Source organism: Medicago sativa, chromosome 8, assembly GCF_051527215.1.
Source record: "Medicago sativa cultivar Bolivia chromosome 8, Bolivia_mono, whole genome shotgun sequence".
Taxonomy (NCBI): Eukaryota; Viridiplantae; Streptophyta; class Magnoliopsida; order Fabales; family Fabaceae; genus Medicago; species Medicago sativa.
In genome coordinates this window covers 28,297,451-28,316,456 of record NC_140756.1, presented here as the reverse complement: position 1 = coordinate 28,316,456, position 19,006 = coordinate 28,297,451, and the positions used below count along the sequence as shown (strand labels likewise).

At 35.8% G+C, this 19,006-nt stretch overlaps 1 protein-coding gene across 2 annotated transcripts; it reads left to right on the top strand.

Annotated features, from left to right (window-relative positions):
* Nucleotides 1–15,131: 15,131 nt before the first annotated feature.
* LOC146898117 (4-hydroxy-tetrahydrodipicolinate synthase, chloroplastic-like) lies at nucleotides 15,132–18,904 on the top strand. Of its 2 annotated transcripts, XM_085735158.1 has the most exons (4): nucleotides 15,132–15,274; nucleotides 15,684–15,815; nucleotides 17,062–17,142; nucleotides 17,906–18,904. In XM_085735158.1, exons 1-4 carry the CDS (start codon nucleotides 15,207–15,209, stop codon nucleotides 18,831–18,833), a joined length of 1,209 nt encoding a protein of 402 aa, XP_085591284.1. In that variant the 5' UTR covers nucleotides 15,132–15,206; the 3' UTR covers nucleotides 18,834–18,904. The 2 variants fall into 2 exon arrangements, with proteins under 2 accessions (XP_085591284.1, XP_085591285.1); XM_085735159.1 differs by lacking the exon at nucleotides 15,684–15,815.
* Nucleotides 18,905–19,006: the final 102 nt, after the last annotated feature.

The window sequence follows — 19,006 nt, the reverse complement described above, 5'->3', positions numbered from 1 at the left end:
AACCCCTTGAATCCAACCTTGGAAGGATTACAAGAGACATGACACTCTTATTAAAAACTTAGTCTTATGCATGCATGAAAGTTAAACTTAAAACATGCTATCTCTTTACCTCGGATCCTTAAACGATCCAACTAGAGGTAAACTTATTGCTTGCTTAACTTACTTTGTGAATAAATATCTAATCATTCACATCTTAGTATAACTTGATTCTATGCTTAACTATCTAGTTCTCGACAAGCTATGTCAAGGCTCTATATTTTTTCCCTTGCTTAATGATTAACTTGCTACCCGATTCCAGATATAATTCTCTCGTTTGCCATGCCTTACTAATTTGCTTAATACTTGCTTCTTTCTCAAAAGAGTCTTGTTCTCGAGGAATATCATTTAGGACCTTAGTTTGAGGGTTTTACTTCTATAAAAGACTACACAAGAAAATCCGGTACGAAAAACATCAAATCTGCCTGGAACGAACAAACAGTGCAAGAATGCCAAAATAGACAGTTTCGAAGGTAACTTCTACTGGTAGAAAAGAAGTTAACAAATGCTTACATAAAAATAGACAGTTTTTAAGCTAATTTCTACTGGTAGAAAAACATGCAGTTTTCAAGCTAATTTCTACTGGTAGAAAAGAAGTCAAAAACGTTACTGTTTGCTCATCTAGGCGAGTAGTGACAGTCCAGAACCTGTCAAAATGATATTTTTGACCCAAAAACCTCAAAACCAAGTATCTCCAAGTATATTATGACTCTAAACATCATAGAAAACCTGAAAAACTTTAACATAGCAAGTATTCACAAGTTAACAGGCATGACATAAAAAGGGGTAACAATTTCTATGCATAATACCTATAAATTCATAGTTTTCTCACAAGAGTAAACACATAATTCCCTTGGGTGGAATCTATCTAAGAACTCACCTAAACAAAGCTGCACAAGATTCTTTCTTACAAACCAAGACACCTTGATCCCTACTTGCTTATCTCCATTACAACTCCAAGTTTCCTTCACCAAAACCCTAGCCTTAAGAAAATCTCTTTGCAAGGAAGGTAGTGGAATCAATCCATCCCAACTTCATGTTACTTCTTTGATCAAGTATAACCCATAGCATGTACTAGCTCAAGCTTCAAACATCATCTTCACCCAACACCCATCAAACCCTAGCTTCTTGAATCCATGCTTGAGAGGAGAAATAGAGAAATTAAACTTAAACCAAACTTCCTTAAGCTTCAAAGATCAAGAAGGAACAAGATTAACTCACTTGCCATGGAAGGAAGAAGATTTGGAAGATTTGGTGGTGTGGGAGAAAGAAGGGCGTGAATGAAGAAGATAGAAGGATGAGAAAAAGCTTCACCACCAACTAGAGAGAGAAAGGATAAATGAAATGAGATATTTTGGTGCCTAATCCATATAAATATCTTTTAAATGTGCAATTACCAAATTGCCCTTGCTCCAAGCGTGTTAAATACGACACTGATACTTAACTCGTATTTAGCTGACATCTCATAATAATTATTTCCGTCAAACTTTCTTTCCTTGAATTTAATCCTCTGATACGATCGACTGGTAATATTCCGATACTGACGGGCGGAATATTACAAACAAATTAAACACCTTACTGAGATGGAAACACCAACAAATACCGCTCAAGACGACGACCAAACACAACGCCGCACAAGACAACGTATAATTACAACATCGTACTAAGACGATAAAAAAGAAGATGCAAATATATATGGATAACCACTTATTTAATTTAAATAAAAAAAAAGAGAGAAAAAACGATGAGTGGTGATTTCAGGCCAAAAATGGCCAAAAACACCTCCTACGATGGAAGAACGAAAAGAAAGAAAAGTTGAGAAAAGGTGGAAGGCGGATAACCATCCTAAAAGCTAGTAAATCATGGTTGAATGCTGAATACAACTTTATTTTTATGGATCATGATTATTTGTAGAAATATATACTTTTTTTTCTATTCTTTTAATTTCTTTTTTTTTCATGTCATTAATAAGAGATAATTTTATAAAATCATTCATAATTTATCTCTTCAATATAAAATTAACTGCATTTCTTAAAATGTCTGAAAATATCAAAGCAACTTGTAATAAAATATGAAGGGAGATTAGAAATAAGAAATGGAGTACTTAAATGAAATCTTTATAATAATAAATTAAGTGAAGATCCATTGCAGTCCCTGACAAAATGTGTAGGGAGCAAATTAGTCATCAACAAATAAAAAGACTATATTTTATCCCTCACAAAATTAAACCAAAGACAAAAAAAAATTGAGGGAAATTAAACCATGACAAGTTAGTTCATGAATCACATTTTTTATCATTGAACCTATGGCATATACTGTTAATTTGACTATGTGGCATTAACAATTTTTATCTTTATGTGATCTAACAAAATAGTTAAGTTCAATGTCTTGTCTCTTAACCCTCTTTTTTTATCACAACGCCCTAGGTGACTCCATGATCATCGAAGGTTTTCAAAATGTTATCAAATGTCATATATGCAATAATCCTAGATCGAGTATTGAAAACTAGGGTTAGTAGTCATTCAAGACATGATCTGATTTACATAGTTGTAAAACATTAAGAACAAGTGATATCTAAATAATATTAGAAATTAAATTGTATAAAGAAGTACTATATGATTACATGGTTCAAATAATTAGGAAGGAATTTATCTACTTGACCTAATCAAAGAATTCTTGCTCCTCTAAATCACAAGATACATGGAAACAAGATTAAAGAATTATACTTGAATTATACTTCAATTGATGATGATTAAACAAGATTAAAGAATCTTGTTTCCAAGTGATATCCTCAACCTTGACCATCTGGAAATCTTTTTCTTTGCCATCTTTTATGTTTTTCGACCCCTAGGTTTGTCCTACTCACTCACCAATTTATATTCACACCTTGATCCTCTCACTTGTCCCATGATCCCATTGCTTTCTTCAATCCATGTCTCCTTTGAGTATGAACAGGGCCAGCTCCAACAATTCGGAGGCTCCGTTGTAATCTTGACAATTTTAATTTAAAAAGTATTGAAAAAAATTCAACACTACTTAGAGTGACAAACATCTACGTTCTAGTTAAATATATGAGCAATAGTTTAAACATGACTTTTATCCACAGACAAATAAACATTTACATACGGATAATGTATAATTAACAGTAAAATAGTTGAATTATGGACTTTTACATACAGAAAAATGGCATTTAGTGACAGATTATGTCCGTAGGTACAAATTTTTTCTTCCTTTTTCTCATATTTTGAATGCCCTTTAAGTTTGAGGCCCTGTGCCAAGGGCTTTGATGCACTTGCACATGGCCGGTCCTGAGTATGAATACTTAAAGGGTACATGTGTAACGCCCGTCTTAATTATTTACTTAATTTAATGAGGATTTATATATTTATTTATATATATATATATGATTTAAGAATTTAAATAGTTTGCATGATTTATAGATAAATTATGTGATTTTCTAGAATGACGTGAAGTATATTGATGTTGTGAAGTTGTTATGTTGGTGTGACTTATTTTATTATTAAATAAAATAAGATATGAGAAATAAAATAAAAATATTAGAAGTTGGGCTGTGATGTGTAAAGAGTAAGTTTAGAGGTGAGAAGAGTAATACGAAAAGATAAATAGGGCAAACATAAGTTAGAAACATTTTTACGTGAAACGCTTTTGGAGAAAAGGGAGAAAAGTCAGAAAAGAGGAGAACTAGAGGGAGAGCTGCGATTTCATCATAACCAGGTAAGGGTGAGACTAATTTTCAATATTATTAAGAGTATGATTCTATAGGATGAATTTAGCATGATCAGGTTAAGTTTTGGTGAGAATTGAGAATTAGGTTTAAGAACAATTTTGATGATTGAACCATGAACAGATGTTAGATTGATGCTAAATTAGTGTACAGAACTCAGATATACCATAAGATGATAATTAGATGTTGAATTGAGGTTAGAATTAGGAGATTAAGTGAAAAGTTGGAATTTTTAGGTTTCTGGCCGTACTGACATTCATCGCTCGCACCTGCGAGCAAGAACACTCGCAACTGCGAGCTAGAACCCAGAACTCGCAACTGCGAGCAACGCAACTCGCAACTGCGAGTGACCTGTGAGCTCGCAACTGCGAGCAGAATAACTCGCCACTGCGAGTAAATACGTAGGAACCCAGAATGCACACTTTGCTCGCCATTGCGAGTGAAGTTACTCGCCACTGCGAGTTAGGCTGTTAGTTGCCCAAAATTGTCCCGATGCGATTCTTTCGCACGTGTAGTCTTGAGATGACCTTAGAAGTAAGTTAGAGAGCTGTTTAGGATGCTTTCATAAGCTCCAGAAGTCTGTTATGGTGACTGAAACTAGAAGTGTTGCTGCATGAATGCTATAATGATGTTTTATGATATTTATATTGATGTAATTAATTCTTTATGTGAATGTTAACACATTCAAGCGTTGTTAATTGTTGTATGTTGCTGCTGTTTTCTGTTGTCGACTGTTAGTGTCTTGAGGTTGCATGAGTCGGTCTATGTTGTTGGAATTTAAGAAGTCGTCCATGATTATGAGTCGTATGAGTTGTACACGTCGTTGTCTAAGTTGTTGGAAGTTGAGTTCATTGCATACTCATTAAAGTTGGGGGCTTTAGGCCCGGCAGCCTTTGTGCTCATTAAAGTTGGGGGCTTTAGGCCCGGCAGCCTTTGTGCTCATTAAAGTTGGGGGCTTTAGGCCCGGCAGCCTTTGTGCTCACACGTTGAAGAGCTATTATGCTCATTTTGTTGTTGAATGGTACCACATGCATTTGCATATCAAGAAGTTTCATGTTGTCTAAGTTGTTAAGTTGTTGTTGTGTTGATAGAGTTGCATGGTCAAGGATGAGTTGTGTCGTCAAGTTGAGTGTTAAGTTGATTATGATTTGTGATGAAAATTAGTAATGGTATTTGACGATTGTATTTGTTATGTAATGAAAATATACTAATTGTTGATATGTTATTAATGTTTAAGTTGTTAAATGCATTTTATTGGATTATATGCTTAATGTATTGATTATGAAATCTCACCCCTTCTGCGTATATGTTGCCTCGACCGTGGGTAATGTGCAGGTAATAAAGATTAGAGGCGTTCGTGAGTGGACTCCTCACTTGGTGTCTAGGTGCTCTGATACGTAACGGGATGGGGGCTTGCTTTTACTTCTATTCCTTACGTGTCTCTTTTACGAACTAATTTATGAGATTTTCCAATAAGGCCTGCGTGCCAAGACTTTAAAATGTTGAACTATTTTCCGCTGCATGATTTTAGATATTGATCTTGAATTTGAGAGATAATTATTATTATCCATTTTATGTTTTAAAAGAAGTATGTGACATTCCGTTTGTGATCAAAATACTCTGATTTTAAATGAAATTTTTATGTTGGGAAAACGGGGTGTTACAATTGGTATCAGAGCAGGTCGGTCCGTCCTGCCAAGTAGTGAGTCGAGTTGTGTCTTTAGGAGTTGGAATACCACTATTATGATATTCTAAATGTTGTGTGTTGTGCAGAGAAGAGACCTGGAGGCTGCGAATCTTATTTGCTATAAGAGGACTAGAATGGCTGGAAGAAATGATGCTGCGATTGCTGCTGCTTTGGAAGCTGTAGCCCAAGCTGTGGGACAACACCCAAATGCTGGTGCTGGTGCGAATGCTGATGTGAGAATGTTGGAGACCTTTCTGAGAAATCATCCTCCTACCTTCAAAGGAAGGTACGACCCTGATGGAGCACAGACGTGGCTCAAGGAGGTTGAGAGAATTTTCAGAGTTATGCAATGTACTGATGATCAGAAGGTGCGTTTTGGAACGCATATGCTGGCTGAGGAAGCTGATGACTGGTGGGTGAGCCTCCAACCTACCCTAGAGCAGGATGATGCAGTTATTACTTGGGCTGTGTTTAAGAGAGAGTTCCTAAACATATATTTTCCTGAGGATGTTCGCGGAAGAAAAGAGATCGAGTTCCTTGAGCTGAAGCAAGGAAACATGTCGGTGACAGAGTATGCAGCAAAGTTTGTGGAGCTGGCTCAGTTCTATCCACACTACACTGGGGACAATGTTGAGTTCTCTAAGTGTATCAAGTTCGAGAATGGTTTGCGTGCTGATATTAAGCGAGCCATTGGTTACCAACAGATCCGTGACTTTTCTGCTTTGGTGAGCAGATGCAGAATCTATGAAGATGACAGCAAAGCTCATTATAAGATTATGAGTGAGAAGAGGGGTAAGGGCCAACAAAGTCGCCCAAAGCCTTACAGTGCTCCTGCTGACAAAGGAAAAGGAAGAGCTAATGATGAGAGGAGGTCAAATAAGAAGGATGCTGGTGCTGAGGTTGTTTGTTACACTTGTGGCGAGAAAGGCCATAAGAGTAATGCTTGTACTAAGGATATTAAACGGTGCTTTCGTTGTGGCAGTAAAGGACATACACTTGCAGAGTGTAAGCATACGGACATTGTGTGTTTTAACTGCAAAGAAGAGGGTCATATTGGGTCTCAGTGTACGAATCCGAAGAAGACTCAGACTAGAGGGAAGGTGTTTGCTTTGACTGGTACTCAGACTGAAAATGAGGATCGTTTGATCAGAGGTACTTGTTATATTAACAATACTCCTTTAGTTGCTATTATTGATACTGGTGCTACACATTGTTTTGTTGCTTTTGATTGTGCTTCTAAGTTGGGTCTGGCTGTGTCTGATATGAGTGGAGAAATGGTCGTCGAAACTCCAGCTAAGGGTTCGGTGACTACTTCTCTTGTTTGTTTACGATGTCCTTTGTCTATGTTCGATCGTGATTTTGAGATTGATTTAGTTTGTCTGCCTCTGAGTGGAATGGATGTAATTCTTGGTATGAACTGGTTAGAGTACAACCATGTTCTCATTAATTGTTTTAGTAAGTCGGTGCGTTTCTCTTCTGCTGAAGAGGAAAGTGGAGCAGAATTTTTGTCTACTAAGCAGCTGAAGCAATTAGAACGCGATGGGATCTTGATGTTTTCCTTGATGGCATCCTTATCTTTGGAGAATCAAGCAGTGATTGATAAGTTGCAGGTGGTGTGTGATTTTCCTGAAGTTTTCCCTGATGAAATCCCTGATGTACCACCGGAGAGAGAAGTTGAATTTTCTATTGACCTTGTTCCGGGAACGAAGCCTGTGTCTATGACACCTTATCGTATGTCAGCTTCTGAGTTGGCTGAGTTGAAGAAACAGTTGGAGGAATTGCTAGATAAGAAGTTCATTAGACCGAGTGTTTCACCTTGGGGAGCGCCGGTATTGTTGGTTAAGAAGAAAGATGGAAATATGAGGTTGTGCATTGATTATCGACAACTGAATAAAGTAACTATAAAGAATAGATATCCACTTCCTAGAATTGATGATTTGATGGACCAGCTGGTGGGTGCACGTGTGTTCAGCAAGATTGATTTAAGGTCGGGTTATCATCAGATTAAAGTAAAAGATGAAGACATGCAGAAGACGGCCTTTAGGACGCGATATGGTCATTATGAATATAAGGTGATGCCTTTCGGTGTGAGTAATGCGCCTGGCGTGTTTATGGAGTATATGAATCGCATCTTCCATGCATTTTTGGATCGCTTTGTGGTTGTGTTCATTGATGATATTCTGATTTACTCTAAGACAGAAGAAGAACATGCGGAACATTTGAAGATTGTCTTGCAAGTGCTGAAAGAGAAGAAGTTGTATGCTAAATTGTCTAAGTGTGAATTCTGGTTGAACGAGGTAAGTTTTCTGGGCCATGTTATTTCCGATAGTGGTATTGCAGTCGATCCATCTAAAGTTGAAGCAGTATCACAATGGGAGACTCCTAAGTCAGTTACAGAGATTAGAAGCTTTTTGGGTTTGGCAGGATACTATCGAAGATTTATAGAAGGATTTTCTAAGTTGGCACTTCCGTTAACTCAGTTGACGTGTAAAGGTAAAACCTTTGTGTGGGATGTTCATTGTGAGAACAGTTTTAATGAATTGAAGAAGCGTTTGACGACGGCTCCAGTTTTGATTTTGCCAAAACCTGATGAACCTTTTGCGGTGTATTGTGATGCGTCCAAATTAGGTTTAGGCGGTGTGCTTATGCAAGATGGTAAAGTTGTTGCTTATGCATCAAGACAGTTGAGAACTCATGAACGAAACTATCCTACTCATGACCTTGAATTAGCTGCAGTCGTATTTGTCCTTAAGATTTGGAGACACTACTTGTATGGTTCGAGATTCGAGGTGTTTAGTGATCACAAGAGCTTGAAGTATTTGTTTGATCAGAAAGAATTGAATATGCGACAGCGACGGTGGCTCGAATTGTTGAAGGATTATGACTTTAGTTTGAATTACCATCCGGGTAAAGCTAATGTTGTTGCGGATGCCTTAAGTAGGAAGAGTTTACATATGTCTGCTATGATGGTGAAGGAATTTGAATTACTTGAACAGTTTAGAGATATGAGCTTAGTTTGTGAAATGTCGTCTCGGAGCGTTAAGTTAGGAATGCTGAAAATTGATAACGATTTCTTGAAAAGTATTAGAGATGCACAGAAGGTTGATGTTAAGTTTGTGGACTTGTTGGTTGCTAGTAATCAAACTGAAGATGGTGACTTTAAAGTCGATGATCAAGGTGTGTTGAGGTTCCGAGGTAGGATTTGTATTCCAGACAATGATGAGATAAAAAGGATGATTCTGGAAGAGAGTCATAGGAGTAGCTTGAGCATTCATCCGGGAGCTACAAAGATGTATCATGATTTAAAGAAGCTGTTTTGGTGGTCAGGATTGAAACGTGATGTGGCACAATTTGTGTACTCTTGTTTGATTTGTCAGAAGTCGAAGGTAGAGCATCAGAAACCTGCTGGGTTGATGACACCGTTAGATGTACCAGAATGGAAATGGGATAGTATATCCATGGATTTTGTGACGAGTTTGCCAAATACTCCTAAAGGGAATGACGCAATTTGGGTGATTGTTGACAGATTGACGAAGTCGGCACATTTCCTTCCGATTAATATTAGTTTTCCTGTGGCTCAGTTGGCAGATATTTATATTCGAGACATTGTGAAGCTGCATGGTGTTCCTTCGAGCATTGTGTCAGATAGAGACCCACGATTTACTTCTAGATTTTGGAAGAGTTTGCAAGAGGCTTTAGGCTCTAAGTTAAGATTGAGTTCGGCTTATCATCCTCAGACAGATGGTCAGTCGGAAAGAACAATTCAGTCACTCGAAGACTTGTTGAGAGTTTGTGTACTTGAGCAAGGTGGGACTTGGGATAGTCATCTCCCGTTAATAGAGTTCACATATAATAACAGCTATCATTCAAGTATTGGGATGACACCTTTCGAGGCTTTGTATGGTCGGAAGTGTAGGACTCCGTTGTGTTGGTTTGAAACAGGTGAAAGTGTAGTTTTAGGACCAGAAATTGTTCAGCAGACTACTGAGAAAGTGAAAATGATTCAAGAAAAGATGAAAGCGTCGCAGAGTCGACAAAAGAGTTACCATGATAAGCGTAGGAAAGACATTGAGTTTCAAGAAGGGGACCACGTGTTCTTGAGAGTTACTCCGATGACCGGTGTTGGTCGTGCATTGAAGTCTAAGAAGTTGACTCCGAAGTTTATTGGTCCTTATCAGATATCTGAGAGAATTGGCACGGTGGCTTATAGAGTTGGCTTACCACCGCATTTATCAAATTTGCATGATGTGTTTCATGTGTCGCAGCTGAGGAAGTATGTTCCAGACCCGTCCCATGTGATTCAGAGTGATGACGTGCAAGTTAGAGACAACCTTACGGTGGAGACCTTACCTTTGAGGATTGATGATCGCAAAATGAAGACGTTGAGAGGCAAAGAAATACCTCTAGTGAGAGTTGTTTGGAGCGGCACTACTGGTGAAAGCTTAACGTGGGAGCTGGAGAGTAAGATGATGGAGTCTTACCCAGAGTTGTTTGCTTGAGGTAAATTTTCGAGGACGAAAATTCTATAAGTTGGGGAGAGTTGTAACGCCCGTCTTAATTATTTACTTAATTTAATGAGGATTTATATATTTATTTATATATATATATATATATATGATTTAAGAATTTAAATAGTTTGCATGATTTATAGATAAATTATGTGATTTTCTAGAATGACGTGAAGTATATTGATGTTGTGAAGTTGTTATGTTGGTGTGACTTATTTTATTATTGAATAAAATAAGATATGAGAAATAAAATAAAAATATTAGAAGTTGGGCTGTGATGTGTAAAGAGTAAGTTTAGAGGTGAGAAGAGTAATACGAAAAGATAAATAGGGCAAACATAAGTTAGAAACGTTTTTACGTGAAACGCTTTTGGAGAAAAGGGAGAAAAGTCAGAAAAGAGGAGAACTAGAGGGAGAGCTGCGATTTCATCATAACCAGGTAAGGGTGAGACTAATTTTCAATATTATTAAGAGTATGATTCTATAGGATGAATTTAGCATGATCAGGTTAAGTTTTGGTGAGAATTGAGAATTAGGTTTAAGAACAATTTTGATGATTGAACCATGAACAGATGTTAGATTGATGCTAAATTAGTGTACAGAACTCAGATATACCATAAGATGATAATTAGATGTTGAATTGAGGTTAGAATTAGGAGATTAAGTGAAAAGTTGGAATTTTTAGGTTTCTGGCCGTACTGACATTCATCGCTCGCACCTGCGAGCAAGAACACTCGCAACTGCGAGCTAGAACCCAGAACTCGCAACTGCGAGCAACGCAACTCGCAACTGCGAGTGACCTGTGAGCTCGCAACTGCGAGCAGAATAACTCGCCACTGCGAGTAAATACGTAGGAACCCAGAATGCACACTTTGCTCGCCATTGCGAGTGAAGTTACTCGCCACTGCGAGTTAGGCTGTTAGTTGCCCAAAATTGTCCCGATGCGATCCTTTCGCACGTGTAGTCTTGAGATGACCTTAGAAGTAAGTTAGAGAGCTGTTTAGGATGCTTTCATAAGCTCCAGAAGTCTGTTATGGTGACTGAAACTAGAAGTGTTGCTGCATGAATGCTATAATGATGTTTTATGATATTTATATTGATGTAATTAATTCTTTATGTGAATGTTAACACATTCAAGCGTTGTTAATTGTTGTATGTTGCTGCTGTTTTCTGTTGTCGACTGTTAGTGTCTTGAGGTTGCATGAGTCGGTCTATGTTGTTGGAATTTAAGAAGTCGTCCATGATTATGAGTCGTATGAGTTGTACACGTCGTTGTCTAAGTTGTTGGAAGTTGAGTTCATTGCATACTCATTAAAGTTGGGGGCTTTAGGCCCGGCAGCCTTTGTGCTCATTAAAGTTGGGGGCTTTAGGCCCGGCAGCCTTTGTGCTCATTAAAGTTGGGGGCTTTAGGCCCGGCAGCCTTTGTGCTCATTAAAGTTGGGGGCTTTAGGCCCGGCAGCCTTTGTGCTCATTAAAGTTGGGGGCTTTAGGCCCGGCAGCCTTTGTGCTCACACGTTGAAGAGCTATTATGCTCATTTTGTTGTTGAATGGTACCACATGCATTTGCATATCAAGAAGTTTCATGTTGTCTAAGTTGTTAAGTTGTTGTTGTGTTGATAGAGTTGCATGGTCAAGGATGAGTTGTGTCGTCAAGTTGAGTGTTAAGTTGATTATGATTTGTGATGAAAATTAGTAATGGTATTTGACGATTGTATTTGTTATGTAATGAAAAATATGCTAATTGTTGATATGTTATTAATGTTTAAGTTGTTAAATGCATTTTATTGGATTATATGCTTAATGTATTGATTATGAAATCTCACCCCTTCTGCGTATATGTTGCCTCGACCGTGGGTAATGTGCAGGTAATAAAGATTAGAGGCGTTCGTGAGTGGACTCCTCACTTGGTGTCTAGGTGCTCTGATACGTAACGGGATGGGGGCTTGCTTTTACTTCTATTCCTTACGTGTCTCTTTTACGAACTAATTTATGAGATTTTCCAATAAGGCCTGCGTGCCAAGACTTTAAAATGTTGAACTATTTTCCGCTGCATGATTTTAGATATTGATGTTGAATTTGAGAGATAATTATTATTATCCATTTTATGTTTTAAAAGAAGTATGTGACATTCCGTTTGTGATCAAAATACTCTGATTTTAAATGAAATTTTTATGTTGGGAAAACGGGGTGTTACAACATGCACAAACATTAAACTTGTAACCTATAAAGATATGGATTCAGGTACAAGTGCTTTTTCGAATTACGAGGGTGGAAACTGTTATTATAGTGCTCTACTTAGACACCTAAGTGCTACCCCTTAGAGGTAACACTTGGATGACATAGAATTGGTGACATTGACCAATCACAATTAATGACATAATCCTTATGAAATAGGGAGAAAAAAGTCCTACCCCTTAGACTATATGCTTTGTCATTCCTACTAACAATTTCAAGAATTAATTTAAGAGAAATGTCATTTAGACAACAAAATTGTTGTCAAATCATATATTTATACAATTTAGATACAATTTCAATTTTTGTATTAGTTTTTTTTCTTTCTTTCCGAGTTATCATTGGTTATAAGTGATGTATATTCAAACAGTATCAAATACATTATTAACTTGAGAAATGATATTTGAACATCCATTTTGTGACAACTTTTGTTACAACTTTCTCTCTCATACTCACATTATTTTTTACTTTATCTCTTTATTGCTTTGATTTTCGTGCAAATACCTATTCTTTCTTTACAAATTATGGTTGTCCCCATAAGTTGTCAATTAAAGGATGTTCAAATAACACTCCTCTATTAACTTTTAGAGAAATGATATTTGAACATCCATTTTTCAACAACTTTTGTGACAACTTTCTCTCTCATACTCTCATTGTACTTTTATTCTCTTTCTTCATTTTTCTCTCTATTGTTATTGTCCAATAGAAAGAGAGGAAAAAGGTTGTCACCAAAAGTTGTTAGAAATTGGTTGTCAAAATATCATTCCTCTAACTTTTAGACGTTAAAATAACATTCTTGTTAATTTAGTTTGTTGTTAAATATGTTTGTAATTCCTCTAAGTATACAAACTTTCACTTTTAGTTTCTATAAAAAAAATTCTTCAAAAAATTGTCATATTTGATTTTAATATACTTATTTATTGTCATATCAGTTCTCATAAATACTTATTTAATGTCATATTTGATTTTAATATACTTATTTATTGTCATAAAGTTCTTATAAATACTTATTTAATATCAAATACTATTTTGACTAACAAACTGCATAATCAGGAATTATTTCGGAACTTCAATACACATATAATTATCGTTGTTATTCTTAAATAGATCAAAATGATATAATAAAGACTAGATAAATTAATTATTAAATGTATCTAAAAAGTGACTAAAGGAAGCATTTATTTATATTTACACCTCGATCCTCTGGCCATAACCCATCATCCCATTGCTCTAGTCATTTAATATTTGTATGGCCCATCACAATTTCCAAAACGATGACACTCTTTTAATTTTTTTTTGAAGAGAAAAAAAAACGATGATACTATTTCAATAATTTAACAAACCAAAATTCTTTTTCCAAGTTCATATTACAAACAAGATACATTAACTATTAAATGAATCTGATCAAAGATTTTTTTTTCTTCTTATATTTGTGATCAAATGAATATTTTATTTGCTTTCCTAACTAGTGTGCATTTTACATTTAATGAGTTAAATACATTTTTAATCCATACAAATATTGTTTTTCAATTTTAATCCCTATAAAATTTTGAACGATTTGTTTCACACATGTTTAAGACTTTGTAGAAAGTTCTTCCACAAAAAATAAGTTCGATATTTGTTTTCTAGATTCAAATTTTTATTATTTTATTTTGAAATTTTGGTGTATAAATATTTAATTAATTTTATGTTTTTTCGTAAAAGAAATTTTTAATAATGTTCCAAACATGTTTGAGAAAAATCTTTAAAAATTAATAATAATTAAACAAATTTAATATTAAAATTTATAAAAATAAAGGCCAACACAAAATTTTATTTATAAATATTAGAGCCAAAAACTCAATATTTTTATTTAAAAAATAATGATTAATTTACAAAAAATAATATTTATATTACTATTTTTTCAACAATTTTTGTAAAAGAAAAGCAACTAAAAAGGAATGAAAGAACAAGATAATGTAAATACATTATATAAATATGAGAGAGTTGAGTTGTTTTTGTTGGGTTACGAGGGACTCTCCACATCCAGGGGCGGATCTCTTCAGAGACCCCCAGGTGCCACTGCACCCCCCAGCTTTTATATAAATTTCATATTATGCATAACATTAAACTAAAGCATTGTCGTCACAGCGGTTATGCGTTCCCCCCAGTGACTTAAAGGTCGCGTGTTCGATCCCCTGGCACCTTGCTTCTTATAATTCTAAGCCAATTTTTCTTATTTTAATAAAAAAAAAAAAGGTCCTGGTAAGATTCGAACCAGCATCCCCTTGCATCAGACATGGCAATACTACCACCACACCAGTTTACAATGATGTATATTTTTTGAAACTGTTTAATATATATTCTTCAAATATTTGGCACCCCCGGAAAAAAAATTCAAGATCCGCCACTGTCCACATCGAGGCCTAGACAATCATACAAACAAAAGAGACGTCATATTCTTACCCAAAACATTAAGGCAGTAAGCTTATGAGTCCTCTCAGTTATAAATTGTTCAACTTTCACTTTTCTATCCAATGTAGGACATATAACTCACACTTGCATCCAACAATTTTAAAAATCATCCTCATATATTGTATAAGGATTGTGTTATTTAAACAACTATTTCATCGACAAATTATGGAATAACCATAATTTACAAAGAAAATGAGATATTAACGCAAAAACTAAAATAATTGGAAGAAAACATAATATGATAATGTAAATTTAAAAGATAAAGTTATCATAATAATTGTCAAAAAAAATAGTTGTATAAATAACATTTCTCATTGTATAAATATAATTTCTTTAAACTTATCAACTTATCAACTCAGACAAGTAATTAAATCATACCTCGATCCTCTCACCTGTCCCATCATCCCACCGCCTTATTCATTCCTTGTCTTTCCCCTTTTATACCTTCTCTTCTCCCTCCATTTTCCCTCACTCTTCAACTCCGGATCTTCAATCGGGTCGGATTCGAATTTTAATCCGCTGTTTGTTCGGAACTTCATCCAACAATGGCCATGTTGAGAGGTCTCACTTCCCGAATTTTTCGTTCACTTTCCACCACTAACCACACCTACAGGTTTTTTTCTTTATTACATAATAATAAACTCTTATTGCATTTTATATATTAACTTGAACGTGATTAGTTTAGATGACACAAGTTTCTTCTAACTTAACTGAGATCTCGGGTTCTAAGAGATGCATCATGTTTTAAAAGAATGTTTGGTGTACACAAAACTCGAGAGATTAGTCTCTTATTCGTCTATAATTAAAAAATATGTTAAAAATATCATTTAGTATTAGATCTAGTGAAAACAAAGATCTTTTACTGTTAGATTTTGGTTTTTGTAAATATTGCGTCATTGATTTATAAAGCACAAACACTCTTCAGATTAGACGTATCTCAACATCGAACATGTGTCATGTCCATCACGACACTGACACATATAATTACACTACTGAATTATGTTATTTTTTCAAATTATCAGCAGTATCGGTGTTTGTTCGTGTCCAGTGTCCGTGTCGGTATCTCTGCTTCATAGATTCTTGTTTAGAGCAAGGTTTCAAATGGGTTGTGTGGTCCCACTTGCAGCAGGACACTGTTTTATCAAACCTTGTCGGTGAGGTTGATGATTATTAGGATTTGTTTTTCTGTGATTGTAATTTGTTGATATAATTGTTTTGGGTTTTGATGAAATTATTAACTTTTTGGTTATTTTCAAATTGTTTTAAAAGATGCCATTTTTGGGGTAGACATGTAAATGGTTTGGTAATGCGGTTGTTAGAACAGAGGAGATTGTCTTTGTCATAACTGGGCCTATTTGGTTTGAGTTGTGTTTGTTGTAATTTGGAAACAAGTTCAATTATTTGCTATGAATTGTCTCTGTCATAAGAATAAACAATGTATATTCATCCTTAAAACTTTACATTTTCGGCAATCTTTCTTAGTTTCTTAATTTTTTGTGTATGATCATGACTAGCATTAGCATTACAATTTACAACACACTATCTGATGCACTTTTTTTAAAATATTTTTTATTTTAAATTCATTTTGAAAATGGGTCTTTCACCAAATAGAAATCATGGTCCACTTGATTTATGATATCCACATAAATTTTACCAAAGAGAGCTTTTTGGAGTGTCTGTTTTTAACATTTCCTGTTCTTGTATCATTAGGATTATATTTTCTCTTTTTGGTTTGAAATAAGGTTTTGTGGTGTCCTTTCTACAGTTAATTTTTTACACACGGGCAGGGGTTGAAAATGACTTTTACATACAGGCAGGGGTTGAAAATGACTGTGAGACGACATCTTAAAAAAGTATTAAGAGGGCTAAGATCGAAGTAGGTAGTGTTTAAGGCAAGTTTTGTGTACCGTTATACAAATGGTTTATTACTGCTGCCACAATGCTTTTTTGGCACCGCCGCTGCAAGTAGCAGTCTGTATCGAGGTGAGACACTTGACTGTGTTGACGGTTAGGTTGTCGATTGGTCAAAGCATAGTAGTAGGAGTGAATTTCATACAAACATGGAAGAGGTTCTCTAAAATAAGAGAAGAGTGATGGAGCATGATATTGCAGTGATAACGCAAGACACAGCCGTGGAAAGGTACATCCTGAGAATAGTGGTTGTGGTGGCAGTGCCGAAACAGCGCCGTGGCGGTGGTCATCAACCATTTGTGTACCGGTACACTAAACTTAAGTTGTGTACTGGTACACAAAACTTAAGTTGTGTACCGTAAACATGTAGGGTGGGTTGCCACACTTAACTTGGGTCCACTATGCATCATAAAGATACCAAATATCGTGGCTATTATGATTCAAATTTTTGTTGGTTTAATCATATTAACATCTTTTTATATGATCCAGGACCTCATACCAGAAGTCTCAACTGGCAACTGCTCTACCGAGTTTCGACCGCCCAATGAGCACCTCAGGGGTGAAAGAAAGGTGAGCTTGAATAATGAATGTTCTATTCCTTGTTGATTTAATCTCCTTTAATTTAAGCATTATATTTTCCTTATGCATCACTCCAGTTTTTGTAAATTATGTGTATTTATGCGGGTGCCTTGTGTAGATTGGGTTGAATTGTTTGCAATCTCTGTTATGGGTAGTAGAATTTCCAGATGAGTCTTGGGAATTGATTTTCTAATCTAATTGAAATTCTCTCTCTCTCTCTCTGATCTCCACATGATATAGTGACATGTATTTGTTTTTTTGTCATTCACTTTGAGATTTTGTTTGGATAATACAGGGCTCATTTTTCATCTAGACCTATAACTTTGATGTGTGAAGCAGTTTTATTTTTTATTCGTATAATAAAGAGTAAAGGTTCAAAGTGGTCTTCGAGAAAAAACATGGAGACATATTTGGTCCCTACATCCATAATCTTAGATATTGGTCAAATTAGTCATTTTCATGATAGTTTGTAGGAACGTTTTAGTCTCTATTAGGACTTGTGTTGATTGACCAACATTTGATATTTTGGAGGATCAAATTGACACTTTTCATTTCTTAAGAACCAACTTGCTCTCTATGATTTTCTCAGAGGATCAGTTTGAGTATTTACTCTATAATAAAACTCTACTAGTGTTCAATTGTATGTTTTGGTCATTCAAATTTTTTTGAACATGTTTCGATAAAAATTAAGCCTTTTGTAATGGGTACTTTTTCACGGGGTATTAAGCTTTGTGTGTACTGTATGTATCTATAGGACCTCAATGGAGGAGTTGAGGAGTCTGAGAATAGTAACTGCTGTCAAGACTCCATACCTACCCAATGGCCAATTTGATCTCGATACATATGATAACTTGGTGAACATGCAAATTGAGAAAGGCGTTGAAGGTATCCTTGTTGCCGGTACAACTGGTGAAGGCTATTTAATGACCTGGGACGAACAAATAATGCTTATAGCACACACAGTCAACTGTTTCGGCGACAAAGTTAAGGTTATTGGCAACGCCGGAAGCAACTGCACATCAGAAGCTATTACTGCAACAGAACAAGGTTTTGCTGTTGGAATGGATGCTGCAATGCATATAAACCCTTACTATGGAAAAACCTCGTCCGATGGTTTGATTGCTCACTACAATAGTGTGCTTTCAGTCGGCCCTGTCATCATATACAACATACCTTCGAGGAGTTCTCATGATATTCCTCCTAGTGTGGTTGAAAAATTGGCTGAAAACCCTAACTTGGTTGGCATCAAGGAGTGTATAGGAAACGATAGAGTGAAAATGTATACAGGTAAGGGACTTCATGTTTGGACCGGGAACGATGAAGAAAGCCATGATGCTAGATGGGAATGTGGTGCTACTGGACTTCACTCTGTTGCTGGAAACTTGATTCCAGGTTTGATGAGGAAACTCATGTTTGAAGGTAAGAATCCTACACTGAATGCAAAGTTGAAGCCTTTGTTTGATTGGCTTTTCCATGTGCCGGCACCGATTGCTTTGAACACTGCTCTTGCTCAACTCGGGGTTATTAGGCCAATTTTCAGGCTACCACATGTTCCTATCCCTGTTGAAAAGAGGAGAGCGTTTGTGACTTTGGTGAAGGAAATTGGTAGAGAGCATTTTGTTGGTGAAAAAGATGTTCAAGTTCTTGATGATGATGACTTTATTGTTGTTGCTCGATATTAAGTTGAAAAATCATATGACATTCCATAGTGTCACATTAAGTTGACAAATAAAATAAGATTTGGTTTCTTTTCTGTGACAATTGCAATGAAAAATCTGGTTCAAATTAGTTTTGATATTTACTGAAATTAACCTGTCCCTAAGAACTAGAAGTCAATGTATGTAGGCAATTCTAG